Raw genomic sequence first — 17,676 nt, forward strand, 5'->3', positions numbered from 1 at the left:
AATGTTTTTCAACTTTGCACACAAACCGAATTTCTAATTAAAGAAAAATCCATCCTTTAATCTCAGGCAAGTTTTAAGAATCAATCCTAGTTTCTTTTATTTTTGGATATTTTATTTTTAAATCGAAAAGTTGTCTAAAGCATACGATTTTACACGTAATTGGTTTTGAATGATTTTTTTAATAGTTTTTTAAGGATAAAGATTGAAAAGGATCTGTATCCTTTTAATCAATTGAGGTTTGCTGGTGTAAAACCTAATATAAAATTACGATATGATGTTCGAACTCTACGGAGAGAGCAGTACATAATCCCTCGATTTTTTCACCCTCCCAAATTTCCACCTTCCACCCCCCGGAGACCACTTTTATCACCAAATCTTCACGTTTCAGACGATTTCTGAGAAATGTCGTCACGCTGTTTGTCTGTCTGTCCGTCTGGCTGTCGCCAGCTTTAGAGGCCAAACGGTTAGAGATAGAGACTTGGGACCTTCGGAAGATCCCTCATAAGTCGATCCAATGATCGTTAACGTGCCCCTCATTTTCCCCCACCCCTCCCCTTCCCCTCCAAAACTATGTTTTTTGGGGTCGCTCGAATTGCGATTTTTTTCATTTTTGGGTATGTTGTATAGATTATCTAAGCGAACATATTTCGTCCATATACGAAAATATCGTTGAATCATTCCTAATAACGGTTTTTCAAGGTCAAAGGTTAAAAAGACATTATAGTGCGCATTTATCAAGCAAATTGGGTCATCTTTGGGGTCGCTTGAAAGGTCTTGGAATTTCCGACAAAACTGAACCGGTTCCAATCGGTTTTGAATCGGTAATGAGCCGGTTCATAACCGATAAATAATTTTTATCTGAAAATCAATCCTATTACTTTTAAAACTATTTTGGGAGATCTTTTGAGAGATTTATGAATCGGTTCAAATCGGTTGAGAACCGGTAAACGGTAAATGATGCGAAAGTGCTTTTGCGGTATAGTATCTAAGTCACGGGTTTGAGCATTTCGCAAAGCCTGGGACGCTTTGCCACCCCTTTTTTCCAAATTTACTGTCACACTGATAAAAAAAACTGGGTATACAAAATGTTCCAAATCATGAACGTAATCATTATCTTCCGAAAAAAAATTATTCGTCCAAAAAATTATTGCAAAATAATCTAGATAGCAGTGATAGTGACGAGTTCGAGTTTACTGCAAAGTTGAAACACTTTGCCACTTCTCTGTACCATTTTGCTGTCCCATTTCCAAATGAATGCACATTAGGCGCATACCGACAATATGAATTGTCTCTTGGCAAATTGGTCATTTTTTCTACTGCTTGATGGATTGAATCAGGGAACATGGCAAGTTTCATCGCGAAAATATTTACGCCAATATGCAGCTCAATGTGTCTTCTCAACTTTAAAATTAATATGCAATTTTGTGTTATAAAATACTGGATTATCAAATATTCAGCCGATGAATATTTCAACATTGGTTGCTATTGAATTTTATCCATTTTATCGTATTTGGCCAACAATTGAATATACGATTACCATAGTTCTGAATTTCTCTGGCCATATATAGGTTGTTATACATTGAAAAAATTATTATTTTCATTTACTGTAATAGTTTATAGGACGTAGCAAATGAAATTATTATTTTTTTGGACATCCGTTTATTGGATGCTACTGAATTTAATAATACCACACTTTTCCCACCTTTCTACGAAAATTCAGTTTTTTTTTTTATTGAGGTAATGCCTCTTGTTTATTTTGCTTTTCTTACATTATTCAGAAAAGTCGTAAACTTGCAGCATTGGATATAAATGCGCCTGAGGGAGTGCTTGAGAAAATAAATAGATCCTTTTAACTCACTTAAGGATAATTTCTGGTGAATTATTGGACCACAAAGACAGCTCAATTTCATTCAAAATACATTGCTCTAAAATGCCAGAGAATCCCACATAGCGCAAAATGCTTAAATTACCATTTATGTTGCCGAACGTGGGTATTTTTCCGAGACATGAAATCCATTTTCTGATCGTCATTCGATATGTGGATTTGGAAGGTTGGTATTCAAAACGTAAAAAAAAAACGTGAATTCCCGAATTATTTACGTGCATTTGAGTTTAGACAAAATAGACAAGATTTTTTTTGCCAGAGAAAAATCAATTCGTTCTTTTTTCTATTTTCTTTTTTTTTGCAGAAGCTCTTATTTCATACGGAAAAGCGTTTTCACATGTTTTCGCACGCAAGCGGAATAGATGAAAAAGTCCTGCGAGAATCACACATTGATATACAATATTGATTGAAACAGGAAGCTCTACTTTCCCAGGAAGTGATACGTATCTCCGGCTTAAAAAAATATTTGGTCCTGGATGTTGGTTAAATTGCCTTGTACACGTATACGATTACTATGCCATCTCTTTTAATTAACTTACTTGACACACGTGGTATTAAATGGAACACAAGTGTCAGAAGTGGGACTTTATATTTGCGTATTGTATCGGTATACGAATTACTCATTGAACACGAACAGTTGAATGAAAAAGAAAAGCCTTTGAACTTTGAACATAGCCTAGTCCTGTATTAATACCAATTTACCTTTATTTACACAAACACAATTTTTTGAGTAATTTTAAACTTCGCTCAAAATTTCAACTGTAGGGTGGCGGCATTACTTGTGGCCCGTCTTTGCTGAAAGTTATTATTATCTGGAATTAGTGTTTCTTTTTTAGAAAATAAACTCTAGAAATAGCTGTGAGCGCCAGTTGTACTTTAGGAAATTTTTCATAAGTAAAATACCACTCAAAATTTACTACAAATCTAGAAGTGTTATGTTTATTGTTCATATTGCAATAATATATAGTAATAATTACTATAATTCTGTTACACTTTTCAACAAAATTATCATTTTTGTCAGTATCTTCAATAAAAAGGGTGGCAAAGCGTCGAGCAAAGAGCTCTACCTAAATAATCTTTTTCATCATCAAAAAACCGTCTCGAAGTTGAAAATTGATCAATAAGAGGATATTTTACAAAAACTGTACCCCTTAAAGTAATTTTAGAAAATTATACCAATGCTTTACACTTCACAGATTTATCACTGATTGCGGTCGAGATTGGAATTACAAAATCTTTCAAATAAATCCAAATTTGATCAAATGTGTAATATTTCAAGGTGGTGATTTTTTCGGTGAAAAGTGTCTAGGAACGAAACGTTCTGCTGGATTAGCTCCAAAATATATCCAAAAATAAATTTTGGCGGGAAAATGGAGGGGTAGGGGAAATCAGGGACATGTTAATGGTTCCAAAGTCGATTTATGGGAAGTTCCTCAAAGATTCTAAAGTTCTATCTCTAACTGTTTGGCCCGTTTGGCCTATAGGCGGTTGGACGGACTGACAAACAGCGTGACATCTTTTTTTTAACACTTGGAAGGACCCTAGTGGCAGCCGCTGCCAATTTAGTTTTCAATTTAATTTTTTATAGTCAAGAATATATCATTTCGCCTGGAGGCCTGATTGAATGCGTGCAGAATTTATCTGGATATTTTTTCGTTACAAAATTTTTAATAAAAAATAAATATTAATGTAAATATATTGCAAAAACAAAAAACTGCACTCGGAAGGACCAAGTGGCAGTTGCTGCCATATGCACTTTATATGGGAGTTTGACGTTCTGCAGATGTAATTTTCTTGATTGTTAGTGTATAAAAGCCTTAAAAGAACAAATTGAAAGTGTTTTTGCAAATTATTGAGAAGAATTATGGGAAATATTGAATTGGGAAATATGAATAATTTTGGGAATTATTCAATTTTTCTCTTACTTCCCAAAGCTAAAAATCCATTTTGTTAAGCGAAGTTAATAGAAAATAGTTAATAGTATTAACTATTGTTCATACTTCATAAAGTAGAATTTTTGCTTTGAAAAATAAGAGAAAAATTGAAACATTCAAAGGCTGCCGCATCCAAAGGCACACCACTTTCCCTGACGCCATGATTCTGATAAAGATGAAAACATCGAATGGTTAAAAATCTTTAGATACAGTACCCAAGGAGATGAAATTTCTGATTCAGACACAAGAAAAGAACTAACTAAAGCTCCGAATGTTAAAATATAATTCAAAATATCAAAATATTATGTAAAATCCGATAAGTGGCAGCGGCTGCCACTTGGTCGTTCCGTGACACTTTTAGTTAGGGTTCTACGAAGTGTTAAATCGTCTGAAATACGATGATAGGGTGAAATCACCACTTTTCGCCAGTCAGTGCTCCACTCTTTCGCCACTTAAATTGAAATCGCTATTTTTCGAGATTTATGAAATAAATTAGCAGCAAAGTTACTTGTATTTTTACTGCTGCTACGTATAGAGTCAAAAAAGGTGATATTAAGGTGATCATGAGGAAAAAGAAATGCTGAATGTATTCTTTTTATAACATTGCCTAAAATAATCGAGTTTGGACCTTTTCAAGTGAGTGGCGAGAAGTGGTTACAAAACTTACAAAAAGTGGTGAAAACTGGCGACAAAGTGGTTATTTTTACACTGTAAATAAAAATCAGTATTTTAATTAGTTCAGTGTTAAATTCTAGGATTATTGTTTTCACGAATCTAGAGACAATCATCTAATTAGTTTTGTGTCAAATTTGAGTTGTTTTGTAATAAGAGTTCAAAAGTTATAATAAAATTAATTCATCTTTTTTCTAAACATGGCGATAAGTATTTACTCCACCCTACGTTGAGAAAAGTGGTCTCCGGGGAGTGGATGTTGGCAATTTTAGAGGGGTTGAAAAATCCCAGGATTGTATACAGCTCTCTCTGTAGAGATCGAGCATTAAAATTAGTTATCGCTATTCTTTCAATCCGTAAAAAATAATTTTGGAAGGGAAGAGTAGGAATTGGGACAAAAGGAAGTTTATTTAGGCATATAAGACAGACTTATGGACGAGTGTGTCCCCCAAAAGAACGTGGCTATCTCGAGCCGTTTGGCCTGTAGCGATGGTGAATATGCAGATGACAAAGAAACAGACGGATAAACATTGTAATTCGGATCCATAATTTGGATGACATTTTGCCCAAAATACCCAATTAAGAGAGAGTCTCGCGAAGAAGATTTTCGCGGATCTTCAGGGACTGCGGAATTTCTTGTGGATTTTCGCGGACCGCGGAATTTTTCGTGTATTTCCACGGACCGCATATTCTTTTAGGGACGCGGAATTTTTTTCTAATTTTTGTGGAATGTAGAATTTTTCGCGGATCTGCGCGGACCACGGAATTTCTCGCGGATCGCGGAGTTTTCCGCGGATCCTCACAAAACGCGGAATTTTTCGAAAAGCTTTGCGGACAGGCGATTTATTCGCGAATTTTCTTAGATTTTTACGTGAAATTTAGCATATCTCAAACCTAAAGTAGAGTCTAAATTGATGTCAAGTATAAAGTCTTTATCTATCATAGTTTCTGAGATATTCGGTTTTGAAGTTTTTCATATACATTTGTGCAGTTCTCATACAATTTTCTGCCAATTTGCATATAGGGGAAACTGGGGCACCACCAAACACGGGGAAGCACCAAAGACTAATTTTTATTTCTTAACTACTTGGACTATCTCGACCATTTCTTCAGTGGACAAGCATCCCCATAATGCCTATAAATTTCTGTAAGTTTTGTCCTTAGAAGTCGAATATCTGATTAAAAAAACGCAGTGTTTGGTGCTACCCCGTGTTTGGTATTATTATTATTATTATTGTATACCCCGTATTGCACGCATTTCGAGGTTTCCTGTAATGAATTTCAGCTAGGGGAAAGTGCCCATGCTTTCCACGGTCCCAAGCTTTATTATGACTAAATTTTTCCTATGTTTCTGAATAAATGCGACTCTGCAATATATTTTAAAAATAAGACACTTTCCCCTAGTTTCTAATATATGGATGAGATGAGTCACATTTATTGAGAAAAAAATTAAAAATTTAGTCATTGTAGGGACCATGTAAAGCATTGGCATTTTCCCTTAAGCTTATCTGAACTTAAAATTGGCTCTCAATCCGAATTTGCAATGAAAGAATCACACGTACCATAAGCCCATTTAGAATTATCACTGGCTTTTGTATTGCCCCTTGAATATTTTATGTTACAATATTACCACTCTGTAAATTATTATGAAGGACAAGATTGAATTTTAATCAGTTTTTCCGTTTTTTTTTCTCTCTTGTCGTAATGGACAGAGAATTAATCGTAAATTAAATAATTTTTGTTTTTATCTGCCAATGGAGATTTATTATTAAATAATCAGATTAATTTTGTACGAATGTCACAGTTCTGTTCTTCATTTACACTTTTTTTTGTTCTCTTTTCAGACGCAAATGTCTTGTATAGCAATGTCAAAAGCTTTACAAGGCGTTGAAAATATTTACAATTCATGGGGGTAGTGTTACAGTTTCAAAGGCTGTTTTTCATGAAGAATTAAACTCAAGTTTCATCAAAAGGCTTAAACATGGAAATTATTTGTCTCTAATGTTCATTTTAACTAATTTGCATGCAACTTTTCCATGAATTATTTATTTTACTGCATTTTCAGCAAATGTGAGAATATTTCCCATGGCTTTCTCTTGTGTAGTGGAAATTGCATCAGAAGGTAACTTTGTAAAGTTTTATAGTGGCACTGAAAATGCTTAAAATAGAGGGTCTTCAATCACTTACCACCAATCGAGACACAAGTTATGTTGACGGAAGCACCTTCATTGTATGGTCCCAGAATGTAGTGGGGAATATGAGCACCCTTTTCATCCAGCATCAGCAGTTTCTCTGGTGGAACTGTAATTACACAGAGTGGTGTGTATTAATAATCTGAAGCAGTTGGAATGAATTTGATGAGAAAATCCTTTCGCGCTGTCGACACTATTTTCCGTTGAGGGAGTGTGTTTACATTCTCTTTGGAATTTCATCCTCTATTAAAGATATCCCATGCCGAGAAGGTTTTCCCCAATATTTCATGAAATATTTCATTTAGAAAATAATTTTTCCTATGCCCGCGCTTAAAGTATCATAATTTCTGTAAAATTCTCTTTCTAGTATCTACTTCTTAATATATTGATGAATATTTAAATTAAATTTCAAGAAAATAACTGACATTCTGCAGTCAAGTATCACAGATGTCACAATTTTACCAGGAAATTTCATGAAATATTCCAAGTCAAATCCAAATGCGTTATAATGGTGTGTTTAGGACGGGCAACACAATCTGGATGACGAGACGCAAACCTTATTGCTAACATTTGCTGCCTCTTATACTACATGATAATAAATCGGACTATTAAGTAAATTGATCATCAACAATGCAGGATCCAGGATGTATTTTATGTGAAAATCAATAAACTCATCTTATCACATATTCAAGAATTATCCGAAAGGATAATGTTCTCAGCAACGTAATAAAATGAATCCTATTTTCGTAGCTTTGCAAATTTGGAAAGTTTACCATTGAGCACTAGGAAATATGTTTTTAAAATTTTTCTCAATTCTTAAAGTTTGAGTAAATTTTGTGAACAATCGAATAAGAAATTTTGTGTATATACACTGAAACCATATGAGGGCTTGTTTTGAAACTCTAAAAATGTTCCACGGAAGTTTTTCCATCTGACAAAAATATGCTTATAGCGATGGTGAAATCCGCGAAAGCAAATATTTCTCCGGTAGTTGTACTTCCAAAAAAAGTAATCCTTCAATGAAAAGTTTTCTTTTGTCAGGAAAGGAAATGAACGTTATTGGAAGTTATGATTATTTTCTTAACGACCGATGAAATGTTTGGCAATCCAAATAATATCATTTTTTCACTTCAACAATTCGTTACAAATTCTTGTTCTATCTTGGGTTATTTACAATCTCACATTCGGTGCTATAAAGTGAAATGAAACCGTCTCGACCGATTGGGATTAAACTTAGGGCCTCTCCAGATTGGGAGCAATTTTTTTCAAAAATTCTCTTTTTGATGCAATAATGACTTTTATCTTTGTAGTAAAAAGATTTTTTTTAACGAAAATTGTTCTCAATATTTGAATGATTTTAGAGAAAACGTGAAAGCCATCTAAGTTTTATTCTTTATATCTGATAAAATTGAATTTTAGTAGGGGAGACCGGGGAGTTTGGGACACTTTTTCATGTTTTGACTTTGAGACAGTATTCCAAAAAACCACGATAATGTATTACAATTTTATGCGGTCTATAGGATACTTATAGGTATTGACTTTATAAAAAGTACTCGATAGAACTTGGAAAACAACTGAGTTTTCTTGGAGAACATAAAACATTTAACTTGACGCTTTGTCCCAAACCTCCCCGATGATGTGGGGCAACATGGGACGCTAAAGGGAATGTTTGGGACGCGTTTTTCTCGCATAATTTGCATTACTGGAACACGTTAATTAATTTTAAATACCAGATTAAAAATATTTCTGATAGAAATAAAAATTTTTCATCTATTATTTCACACTTAGAAATTAATATCAATTTTATTCGACTATGTACGGTCTGGTGGAGTGGAATATTTAGTGAAAACGGAGTAAGACCCTATTTCGCCTCTTTCAATTTTTATTCGCTACAACGTTTCAGGAATACGATGTCCCCTTCATCAGGTATAGAATAATTAAGGAAGAAACACGTAAGGTATATATCGTTACACTTGATTTGCACTGGAGTTGGTGGACAAGGTTGGATCACGGAGCTCATCACCATGGAGAGGATAGACACAGAAACTTCTAAAAAAGTTTATAAAAAAGTTTTGATTATATATCGCTGATATAAAATACAAAGAGGAAAACTGAGACGTCAAAATATACGATTTTTATCAATTTTTAAAAAAATGTTCATAGAATTTAAGCAACACAACTGAGGATATCCATTCTTTTAGTAAAGATACATCTCAATATTGCCTAAGATACAGTAATGGTTAAATCCCATTTATTTCAAAAATTAATTGAAAAAATCGCCTTGTCCCATACTACCCCTGTCCCAAACCTCCCCGGTCTCCCCTATCTAATTATTTGTTCAACCTTTCATTATTTCTGTAATAGAAAGACTTCTAAATAATAATAGATAGATATAAGGAGGCTTGCGTTAGAGGCGAAATATCGGATAAACAATGTGAAAAGTGTCAGATCGATCTTTCGATTACTTAAGAAAACTTGGAAAATCACTTGTTCATCTTGTCCTAATAACTCAATTTCTTGTGTATTTGATCAAGTATATGACCTACATTTTAGTAGGTTATAGATGAGCATTACAATTTCGGACAAAGAACAAAATGACTCTCTCTCTTTCGAAATATGAAACGTCAGAATATCGTTCCTAAAACAGTCACACTTCCAATTTGAATTTTATTTATTTGATCATCTATTATGCAAATGAGAGTTGTTGTGTAATGTTACAACTTTTTGGAAAATTAAAACTACGAAAAGCTAATACTAAGAAAGCTAAAATCGAGAATCTTCGATGTCTAACCGTGCTATCACACTAGGATTTTTTCAATTTGTAAATTCAATTTAATTTTCAGATGAATTCTTCCTATGCGTTATTTTGCATTAAGAATCATTTGAGTTGATACATTTTCGCTCATTTATTGATATAAACTAATACTTGGCCCACCCAAACATGTTTAAACACGCTAAAATAGCAGAAATTTGGTTGCTCAATTAAATTTGAATTCAGCAAATTAAAATGTTAAAATTGCTCATTAATTTCAATTTTATTGCAGTTAAACACTTAGTCTTTTGAACAAAATTGTTCTTATTAAATTTCTCTTCTCGTAATAATTATTATTTGTGGCCAAAAAATAAGATAAGTTACAGTACTTTAAGTAATAAACTTGTACGCGAGTGAAGCATCAGTATCGGAAGTAATTTGCTAATTTCCTCCAAAGCCATTATTGTGCCAAGAAATCTCCTGTTTATATGACTTCACACAGATTTTCAACAAGATGTATGAGAGTCGGTTCATCAGTCCTTTCCCTACAAATCTTTCTTCTGGCTTTGGGGATCCTTCTGAGTAACAGATAAGTGACTTACAAGATATTTTAAGTACTATTACGCATTTTCCGGAGTCATTCACAATCAAAAATTTCGCGGCACTATTTAAAATTGAGCAAATTTCTTGCAAAATCTGTCCTGGCTGTGAGAATTTTCAAGTAAATTCTAGAAATCTCGTAATTCTCAATTGGCTCAATTGAATTTAAATTTAAATTGTAAAAGTTCTAGTGTGATAGCACCGTAATATACCTATATTCAAACTCCCTCAACTCTTTCGCGTCTTTAGGGTAATGTCATGACTCGGGGAAAAAAGTTTTTTTTAGGTATTTACATTAATTGAAATCTATCTGTTCGTGCACGACATCATAGTAGAAGGATGTAAGATTCTTGGCTCATTTTCTCAAGACTCCAGTTAGATTTCAATTAATGTAAATAGCCAAAAAGAAACTTTTTTCCCCGGGTCATATATGACCCTAAAGACGCGAAAGAGTTAAGTTTTAGTACATATACAGATAAAATTGAAAACTTCTTAACGATAAACCATACACATATTTAAACTTCCCTGACTACTTTAATTATAATCGGTCAAAACCGTTACAACTCAACCAGATACAATCTTCTATCTTTTAATTGATTCTGTTATACTTTTGTTTCTAAATCGTTTATCTTCAAATTATCTACAATAATCAAATTAGTGTCAGTGGCTAGTGAAGCGTGAATAGGTTTAATATTAAGATTATTGATTCCGAAAAGGATCAATTGTCAAAAGCCAATCAGCAAAATGAACTATATTTCTCTTAAATCGGTTTTGAGAATCTCACAGGTGACGCCATATGCAAGACCATCGGGTTTTGGACGGATAGATCCTCGGCTTGTTCTACAGCTATGAGTTAGAGTTTCGCCCGGTACAACTGAATGTCTAAACTCTAAAAAAAAAAAACATTTTACAACTTAACAAAAATGTAAAATAATTCACCGCTTTAGCCCATCAACTCCGGAAGTACGGAGTCATGTAGAGAACTCTTGATGAGTTAACTTATAGGGAACTTAGGGGAAAATACTCTCCCTTCGAACATTCATGCCTTCGAATAATATGAAATTATGTTATCTTTCCTAAGAAACTTACTTATAATTATCACGTAATTATCAATAATTGATAATGAGATAAATAATATTCAATAAAAATTTGTAAGTTTCTTAGGAAAAATTAAAGAAAATTCACATTATTCGAAAGCATGAACGTTCGAAGAGAGAGTGCTTTTCTTTACCCGAAGACTCGAAGCTACTATTTAATTATACATGGGGACCTGTAGCCGATGTCTCTATTCCCGTGCAGAGGAACGACTTTACAAACGTACAAAATGTGTGACATAACTTCTCAAAAAATATTTACTTCATGAAGATTTGTTGAAAAAATTGATTTCCCGCAGGTGTGAAGTAGAAATGTTGAAGAATCAAAAAAATATCATTAACACCTGTAATTTTTCATATTAGTGTATTTTCTGATGAACTTCTGTGTATAAAAAAGTCTTTTATATCTTATTTCATTCATATTTTAAATTACAATTTAATTATATTAAAAAAAAATGTGAATCCGCGTCTTAAGGTATGGTCTAAGACTTGTAGTCTCATTCATTTGTTTTAATGTCGGCTTTAAAAAACCATATTTCTTCGACCACTGCTTCGTATTTTTCCTCCAGGAGTATCTTAGATGGAATATTTTACGAGGCCAAAGCTAAAAGTACTCTTAATTAAGTATATTTACAAGAAATATATCCTGACAATTCGTTGTCTGACGGCAAAAAGAGGCAGATTTTCATTTGCACAATTCTGTATAGCAATGTTAAATGAATGAATTTACACATGGCTCTGTTTCATGTTAAATTTAGAAAGAGATGATGTTTCTTCTGTTATCCCGAAGGGATTACACTACGCCAAGAGCATCCCCTAAAACCCGGTGAAACCTTAAAGATTATTCCGCTAAAGGGAGGCAGCAGCAAAATAATGGAGAATGCTCGGAATAGAGGAGTTTGAGGAGTGAATAATTGAGCTAATCACATATTTACGCTGTTCTGTGTGTTATTCTTTGTGCATGAGAACGCCAATCCACAGTCATAAATCTTGGGAGGAACCACCACCTGGCACAGTGAATCCTGAGGATCTGTTTTTACACCAAGGATTCCATCGTCAACGAGTAATTTTCTCATAGTACTTAATTTGCTCTTCATCCGCCCTTTTCCTATTGCTACCTTTGAGGATTTTCCGGTGTGATTGCTGAAGTAGTCATTTTTAACTTCAGAGAATCTTTTGATGTAGTCTCTTCAGGAATATTTCAAATTTATTTTTCCTTATTTTATGATAAATCGAGCTTTTTGGGGTTCAATTTAATAGAAGTGGTAAAGTAATTCATGCTTTACTTGAATTTCTAATTTAAAATTGGTTTCACATTATTCGTTCGGGTTTGGGAAAGTTTTTAGATATCCAGTAGAATATTCATGAGGTAGAGAATCGTGCTTACGTTTGAGAGTATTCACAAATGATTTAACTCAATCCATAAATCAAACAAAAACTGGAAAAATCCTATAGAAGCTGAGGAATTGAATCCCAGACATAAATAAATTATCGGTTATATCGATTTATTATCACTTTATCACTTGGTATTTTCAAATATCTGCGAGACTCAGAAAATTTGGGGGAAAGCGCGCTACCTTCGGACGATTTATGCTTCGTATCATTTTTTCCAATGTATTATAAATGAATTTAGCCCATTATAATATTATTATATTAATAGCTAACCCAATGCCTCTAATTTTCAGAAAAGACCTATAGGTGCAATCCATAAGGAACATAGAGAAAAAATTGAATTGTCCGAAGCTAGCGCGCTTTCCCCTATAACCCTTTAATTTAAGGACAAATAACATCAATCACCCAAATAAACCCTTTTATGAAAGAAAATAATTTTCTTTAATCGATAAATTGCTTTTGTTTTCAGATCACCGGTAACCCATTGGCCCTTAAAGGGTTAAGCTTAACCTAAACTTTTCAAAATTAATACGTTATATGAAAGTAATGCCTTAGACCCCCTAGACACATTTACGACTTAATCCGATAGATGACTTAACCCAGTTGTAATTAAAATAATGGTCAGATTATATTTCCATCAGGCTCTGAAAATATCTCCCTTGGCTTAAGCCGACGATCGGCTTAGGGAAAACTGAGAAGAATTTAGTAAAACCATTAATTTGATTATAATTATATTAAGTCGTTTCTCTGCTCATGTCGTAAGTGTGTCTAGAATATAATGGAAGATATTAACGAATAAGCACGACGTGTCGAATTACAAGAATCTTAAGTATCCTGAAAAGGAAATTAATGCGTTAGATTCGTTTCAGCGATAATCCTAAGAAAAGCTTTTAGAAAGGAAACTCCAGAGTCAACTTATGGTATGGGTTCCTCCAAGATTTCCTATTACCATCTTTAATCGTTTGCCCTCTATTTTTGCGAACACACATTCACAACATCTTCTTTCCCATATCAAGTTTTATTTGAAGTGCTTTACTGTACCAAAGCTTTTTAATGTTAATTTTACACCTTTTTAAGGGTAAAATTAACATGAAAAAGGATAACTTTAACCCCTAATAAACCTAAAAGAGTAATATTTACACCGATTTAGGATCAATACTGCAGGGTGAAATTAACATTTCCGGAATGTTATTTCAACTTTTTAGAATTCCTCTCAGTGACTAAGAAGAAACCTAAAAAGTTAATACAACTCTATGGCAGAGTTGAATTAACTCTACGAATATCGATGTAGGAGAAATGCTTATAATTTTGTCCAGTTTCTTATTTTGGACACTTTGAGGATAACATTGGACACTAAAAATATGACAGAACTTCGTGGCTTACTTCAGTCTTATTTAGTTTTGGTGAAGTACTAACAAAGTTTGTTCGCTGTTTTTGAGTGATATTATTGAATATTCATTGAATATTGTGTTGATTCACGTTACTGATGATTTGTACATTTGATCTGAAGTGAGATTTGCCTTGTGAATTAGATTTTTCGTGTGAAAAATGGGAAATTTTTTAAGACATTCACCAGTGAGGTGATGATTCTTATTTTGGACAGGTATTTTTCTCACGAAATTTCGTGAAGTTTTAGCTTTTGTGATGACTAGGTTGGACAAATGCCTTTAGAAACAAAGGGGCATCATCTCTACGAATGAGATGTAGCGAGAAATGCCTTGAAAGGCTCCCGGACAGGTCAGGGAATGAGCGAATCCGCACGTACTTGGAGTACCAAAGTCAACTCACTTTAATGAATGATATGGAAAGTTTCTGGGCTTCTTGTGACATTCCACGTTTCCCTTACATGACCAGGAAGAGGACTTGGTAAGATTGGTTCATAAAATGAAGAACAATGGGCATCCTGTTGAGGCGGATTATCTGTCCAAAGGAGAATGGTCAAATCCGGTCCCGGAATCGCCACGAACGGGATCTATGTCAATGGATAGACATTGGTATAGGTAATAACTTTTGTTCTGGGACCAATGTTCTAAACTATGGAGGAAAAATTCTAGAGCATAAAAACTATTTCTTAGAAGGAAGAATGATCAAATGTGTATATGGGCACCGATTCATCTTTATCCAGAGATGAGAGTAGGCGCATTTTGCAGATACTGGTGAAAGATTAAAAAAAATTCTCGGGACCTAGGACGATAAACGCTGGGAGTCCTTGTAAAAAAGCCTCTATCCTTCCGATAAATCACTATTTTGACAACAAATTGCGCAAGAACTCCTAAAGCGATCTTGATGAAATTCGGTATAGGGTCAGTGTATTACTTAAACTTTTTATCCATGCTTACCACCCCCTCCCCCCACTCTCCATTCTGATAGCCCCCATACAAAATGAAAGCATTTTACTTTATATTATAAGTCCTTTCTGAGAAGAGGTATTTTCAACAATCGTCGCGAAGAACTTTTTGATCGAGCTTGATTGAATAAAAAAATGAATAAGTAATAACGTTAACAATCATTTACGAGACTTTTCATATTTCATTTTTTGCCTCATTTTAAGATCTGTTGTTACGTGAAAGACAGAAACATATCCTCATTGCATAATCTAATTGGCATTAGTGGTGATTTTTTTGATATTGTAATCAAGGTTTTGGGGTTGCTTCTTGATTTATTGTCTACAGAAGTTGTACTAATATGCAATTCAGTGGATTAATAACAATTTGTGCGAAGAAATTCTTTCTATATTGGGACTATCAGATAGGTGGGTGTTGGGGTGGTATGCTAGTTCAATGGTCTTCCTTAAGCTTGGTTCCCATGTCGAATTTCAGCTTTTTAGCTCCTCTCAGAAAGGAATTATATGGTAAAATGCTCTCATTTTGTATGGGGGCTACCAGAAGGGATGATGGAAGAAAGGCTCGGTATGTATGGTTGAAAAGTTTCCTTTAAGCCTTGTTCGCATGCCGTATTTCAGCATTGTATCTCTTCTCAGAAAGAAGTCGTAAGATAAAATGGCCTCATTTTGTATGGGGGCTACAAGAATGGAGGGTTGGGGTAGGGGGTGGTATGCATGAGTAAAAAGTTTAAGTAATACACTGACCCTATACCGAATTTCATCAAGATCGCTTTAGTCGTTCTTGAGTAATTCGTTGTCAAAACAGCGATATTTCGGAAGGATAGAGGCTTTTTTACAAGGTCTCCCAGCGTTTATCGTCCTGGGTTCCGACAATTTTTTAATCTTATATCTGTACCTACAAAATGCGCCTATTCTCGTTTGTGGCGATTCCGGGACCAGCGCCCATATACTTTTGACCATTCTCCTTTACAGACAAGTTGTAAAAATTAATAACCAAGTTGTCCAAAATAAGAGTCAAATTCACCTCTATATATCAATTCATTTTTAAACGTATTAAAACTAATTTTAGTAAAAATGAGATGATAAATAGCTTGCCAAGTTTCTAAACAATCCTTCTGAAAAGAGAGTAACAAGAAAAGTCAATTAGTATTGAAAATATGGCACTTCAAACTTAGGATATCGATGCTTATATGCAGACTGTCCAAAATTATGAGCACTTCCCCTATAATTGTTACTTTATTTCGTTGTAAATTTTAGTAAATAGAGTTGAAATAACTCTTCGTGCGCGTTGAATTAATCCGTCGGATATCGATGTAATTATTACTCTTTTTTATGTAAAATTGCTTCTCGACTGAAGTATATGCCTAAGTGTTTTCGTTTTAAGAATATACTTCAGTCAAGAAGATTTTCGTGTGACAAAGTTCATATGGAACATTAACCAGAAATATGCCTAACAAAGTTTCATGAAGACATGTGCGTGCATCATAATTGTTATTTCGCTCGGAACATAGGGAACTTGAGGTCAAGAAAATATTAATAAAGAAAATTATAAAAAAAAGACATAAAACTACAAAACATATTTATTTTGGGATTTGAAAAAGTTAGTTTAACTTTAAAAATGATTTTTTTTAACTCTTCAAACGCGTTATTTTAAGTCTTGAAACGAGTTATTTTCAGTCTTAAAAAGAGTTGTTTTAACTCTTTTGTCATGTAAATTTTAGGGAAAAAAAGTGAAAACAACTCTTTCGAATATTACACCTAAATAGAAGTAAAATCAACTCTAAAATATAGTTAATGGAAAATCACAACGAAAAGAGTTAATTCAACATCGATTCGAGTAAGATTTACTCGTTTATTTTTCTGAGTGACTATAATATAGCCCCTCAGTCTTGAAGGACAGGAATTTTAATAATTGATTTATGTAATAGTAAGTCCAGTAAAGAAGAATTATAAGATTTCCTGCATTCTACTAACAATTCGGAAGTCCCAGACACAATACATTGATTAGGAAATACATTATTCCTATTATACATTATTCGAATTTTTCAGCTGATAAGATTATAAAAGAAAACATTTATTTGCATATTTAATAAACATCAAATCAACTGATTCAATGTGAATATTTATTTCTACAGAATTGTGAGATAATTCAATAAATTTTTAATGAAATCCGGAAGATGGAAGAAAGCTTAAGGAATGAGAGTAAACTATGTGAATATTGAGAAGTGAAGTTAGTTGTTTTATTTCAATTTTTTGAAAGAAAACGTGGAGGAAAGCAAAGTCTGGGATAAACTTTTTTGTAGCAATTTTCCTTTTTCTCTCTTTCATTCCTATATATACCTAAAACCCAAAAGGCTCACCCTCGTGGATCTTCTTCTAGCAATTGAGGTTGTTGATTTCTTCCTCTGAGATACTGTTTCACTCACTTGGGAATTACTTTGCTGGGGCAGCACAGAAAAACTGAGCAACTCCATCGAATTCACAGAAAGAATGGTTTGAGGGTCAAAGTTGAACACAAGGGAGATTCGAGATAAAACACTGACTAAATAAAATCGTGAGTTTTGGAGAGAAAGATATAACTTTCTGATTTCACTCCTCAAATTTACCTCCAATTTGACCTTTCTGCAAATTTAACTGCGCCTTCCCAAATCACATAAAGTTTTCTTGAACTTCCTATATTACGAAAGAAGGAACCAGCAATCCTCTTCGTATTTTTCAGCTGATAAGATTATAAAAGAAAACATTTATTTGCATATTGCAGCAATTGTGGGTAAAAGAATTCAACTATGTAGGAAGTATAGATATATATCC

At 33.7% G+C, this 17,676-nt stretch overlaps 1 protein-coding gene across 1 annotated transcript in view; it reads right to left on the minus strand.

The window, feature by feature from the left end:
* The window catches only part of LOC129801140 (nephrin-like), a 140,130-nt gene that overhangs the window by 73,517 nt on the left and 48,937 nt on the right, over nucleotides 1-17,676 (minus strand). Inside the window, exon 4 of the mRNA XM_055845906.1 lies at nucleotides 6,679-6,792. Within this exon, the coding sequence (XP_055701881.1) occupies nucleotides 6,679-6,792 (114 nt within the window). The remainder of the gene's footprint in view (nucleotides 1-6,678; nucleotides 6,793-17,676) is intronic.

This window comes from Phlebotomus papatasi, chromosome 2 (assembly GCF_024763615.1).
Source record: "Phlebotomus papatasi isolate M1 chromosome 2, Ppap_2.1, whole genome shotgun sequence".
Lineage (NCBI taxonomy): Eukaryota > Metazoa > Arthropoda > Insecta > Diptera > Psychodidae > Phlebotomus > Phlebotomus papatasi.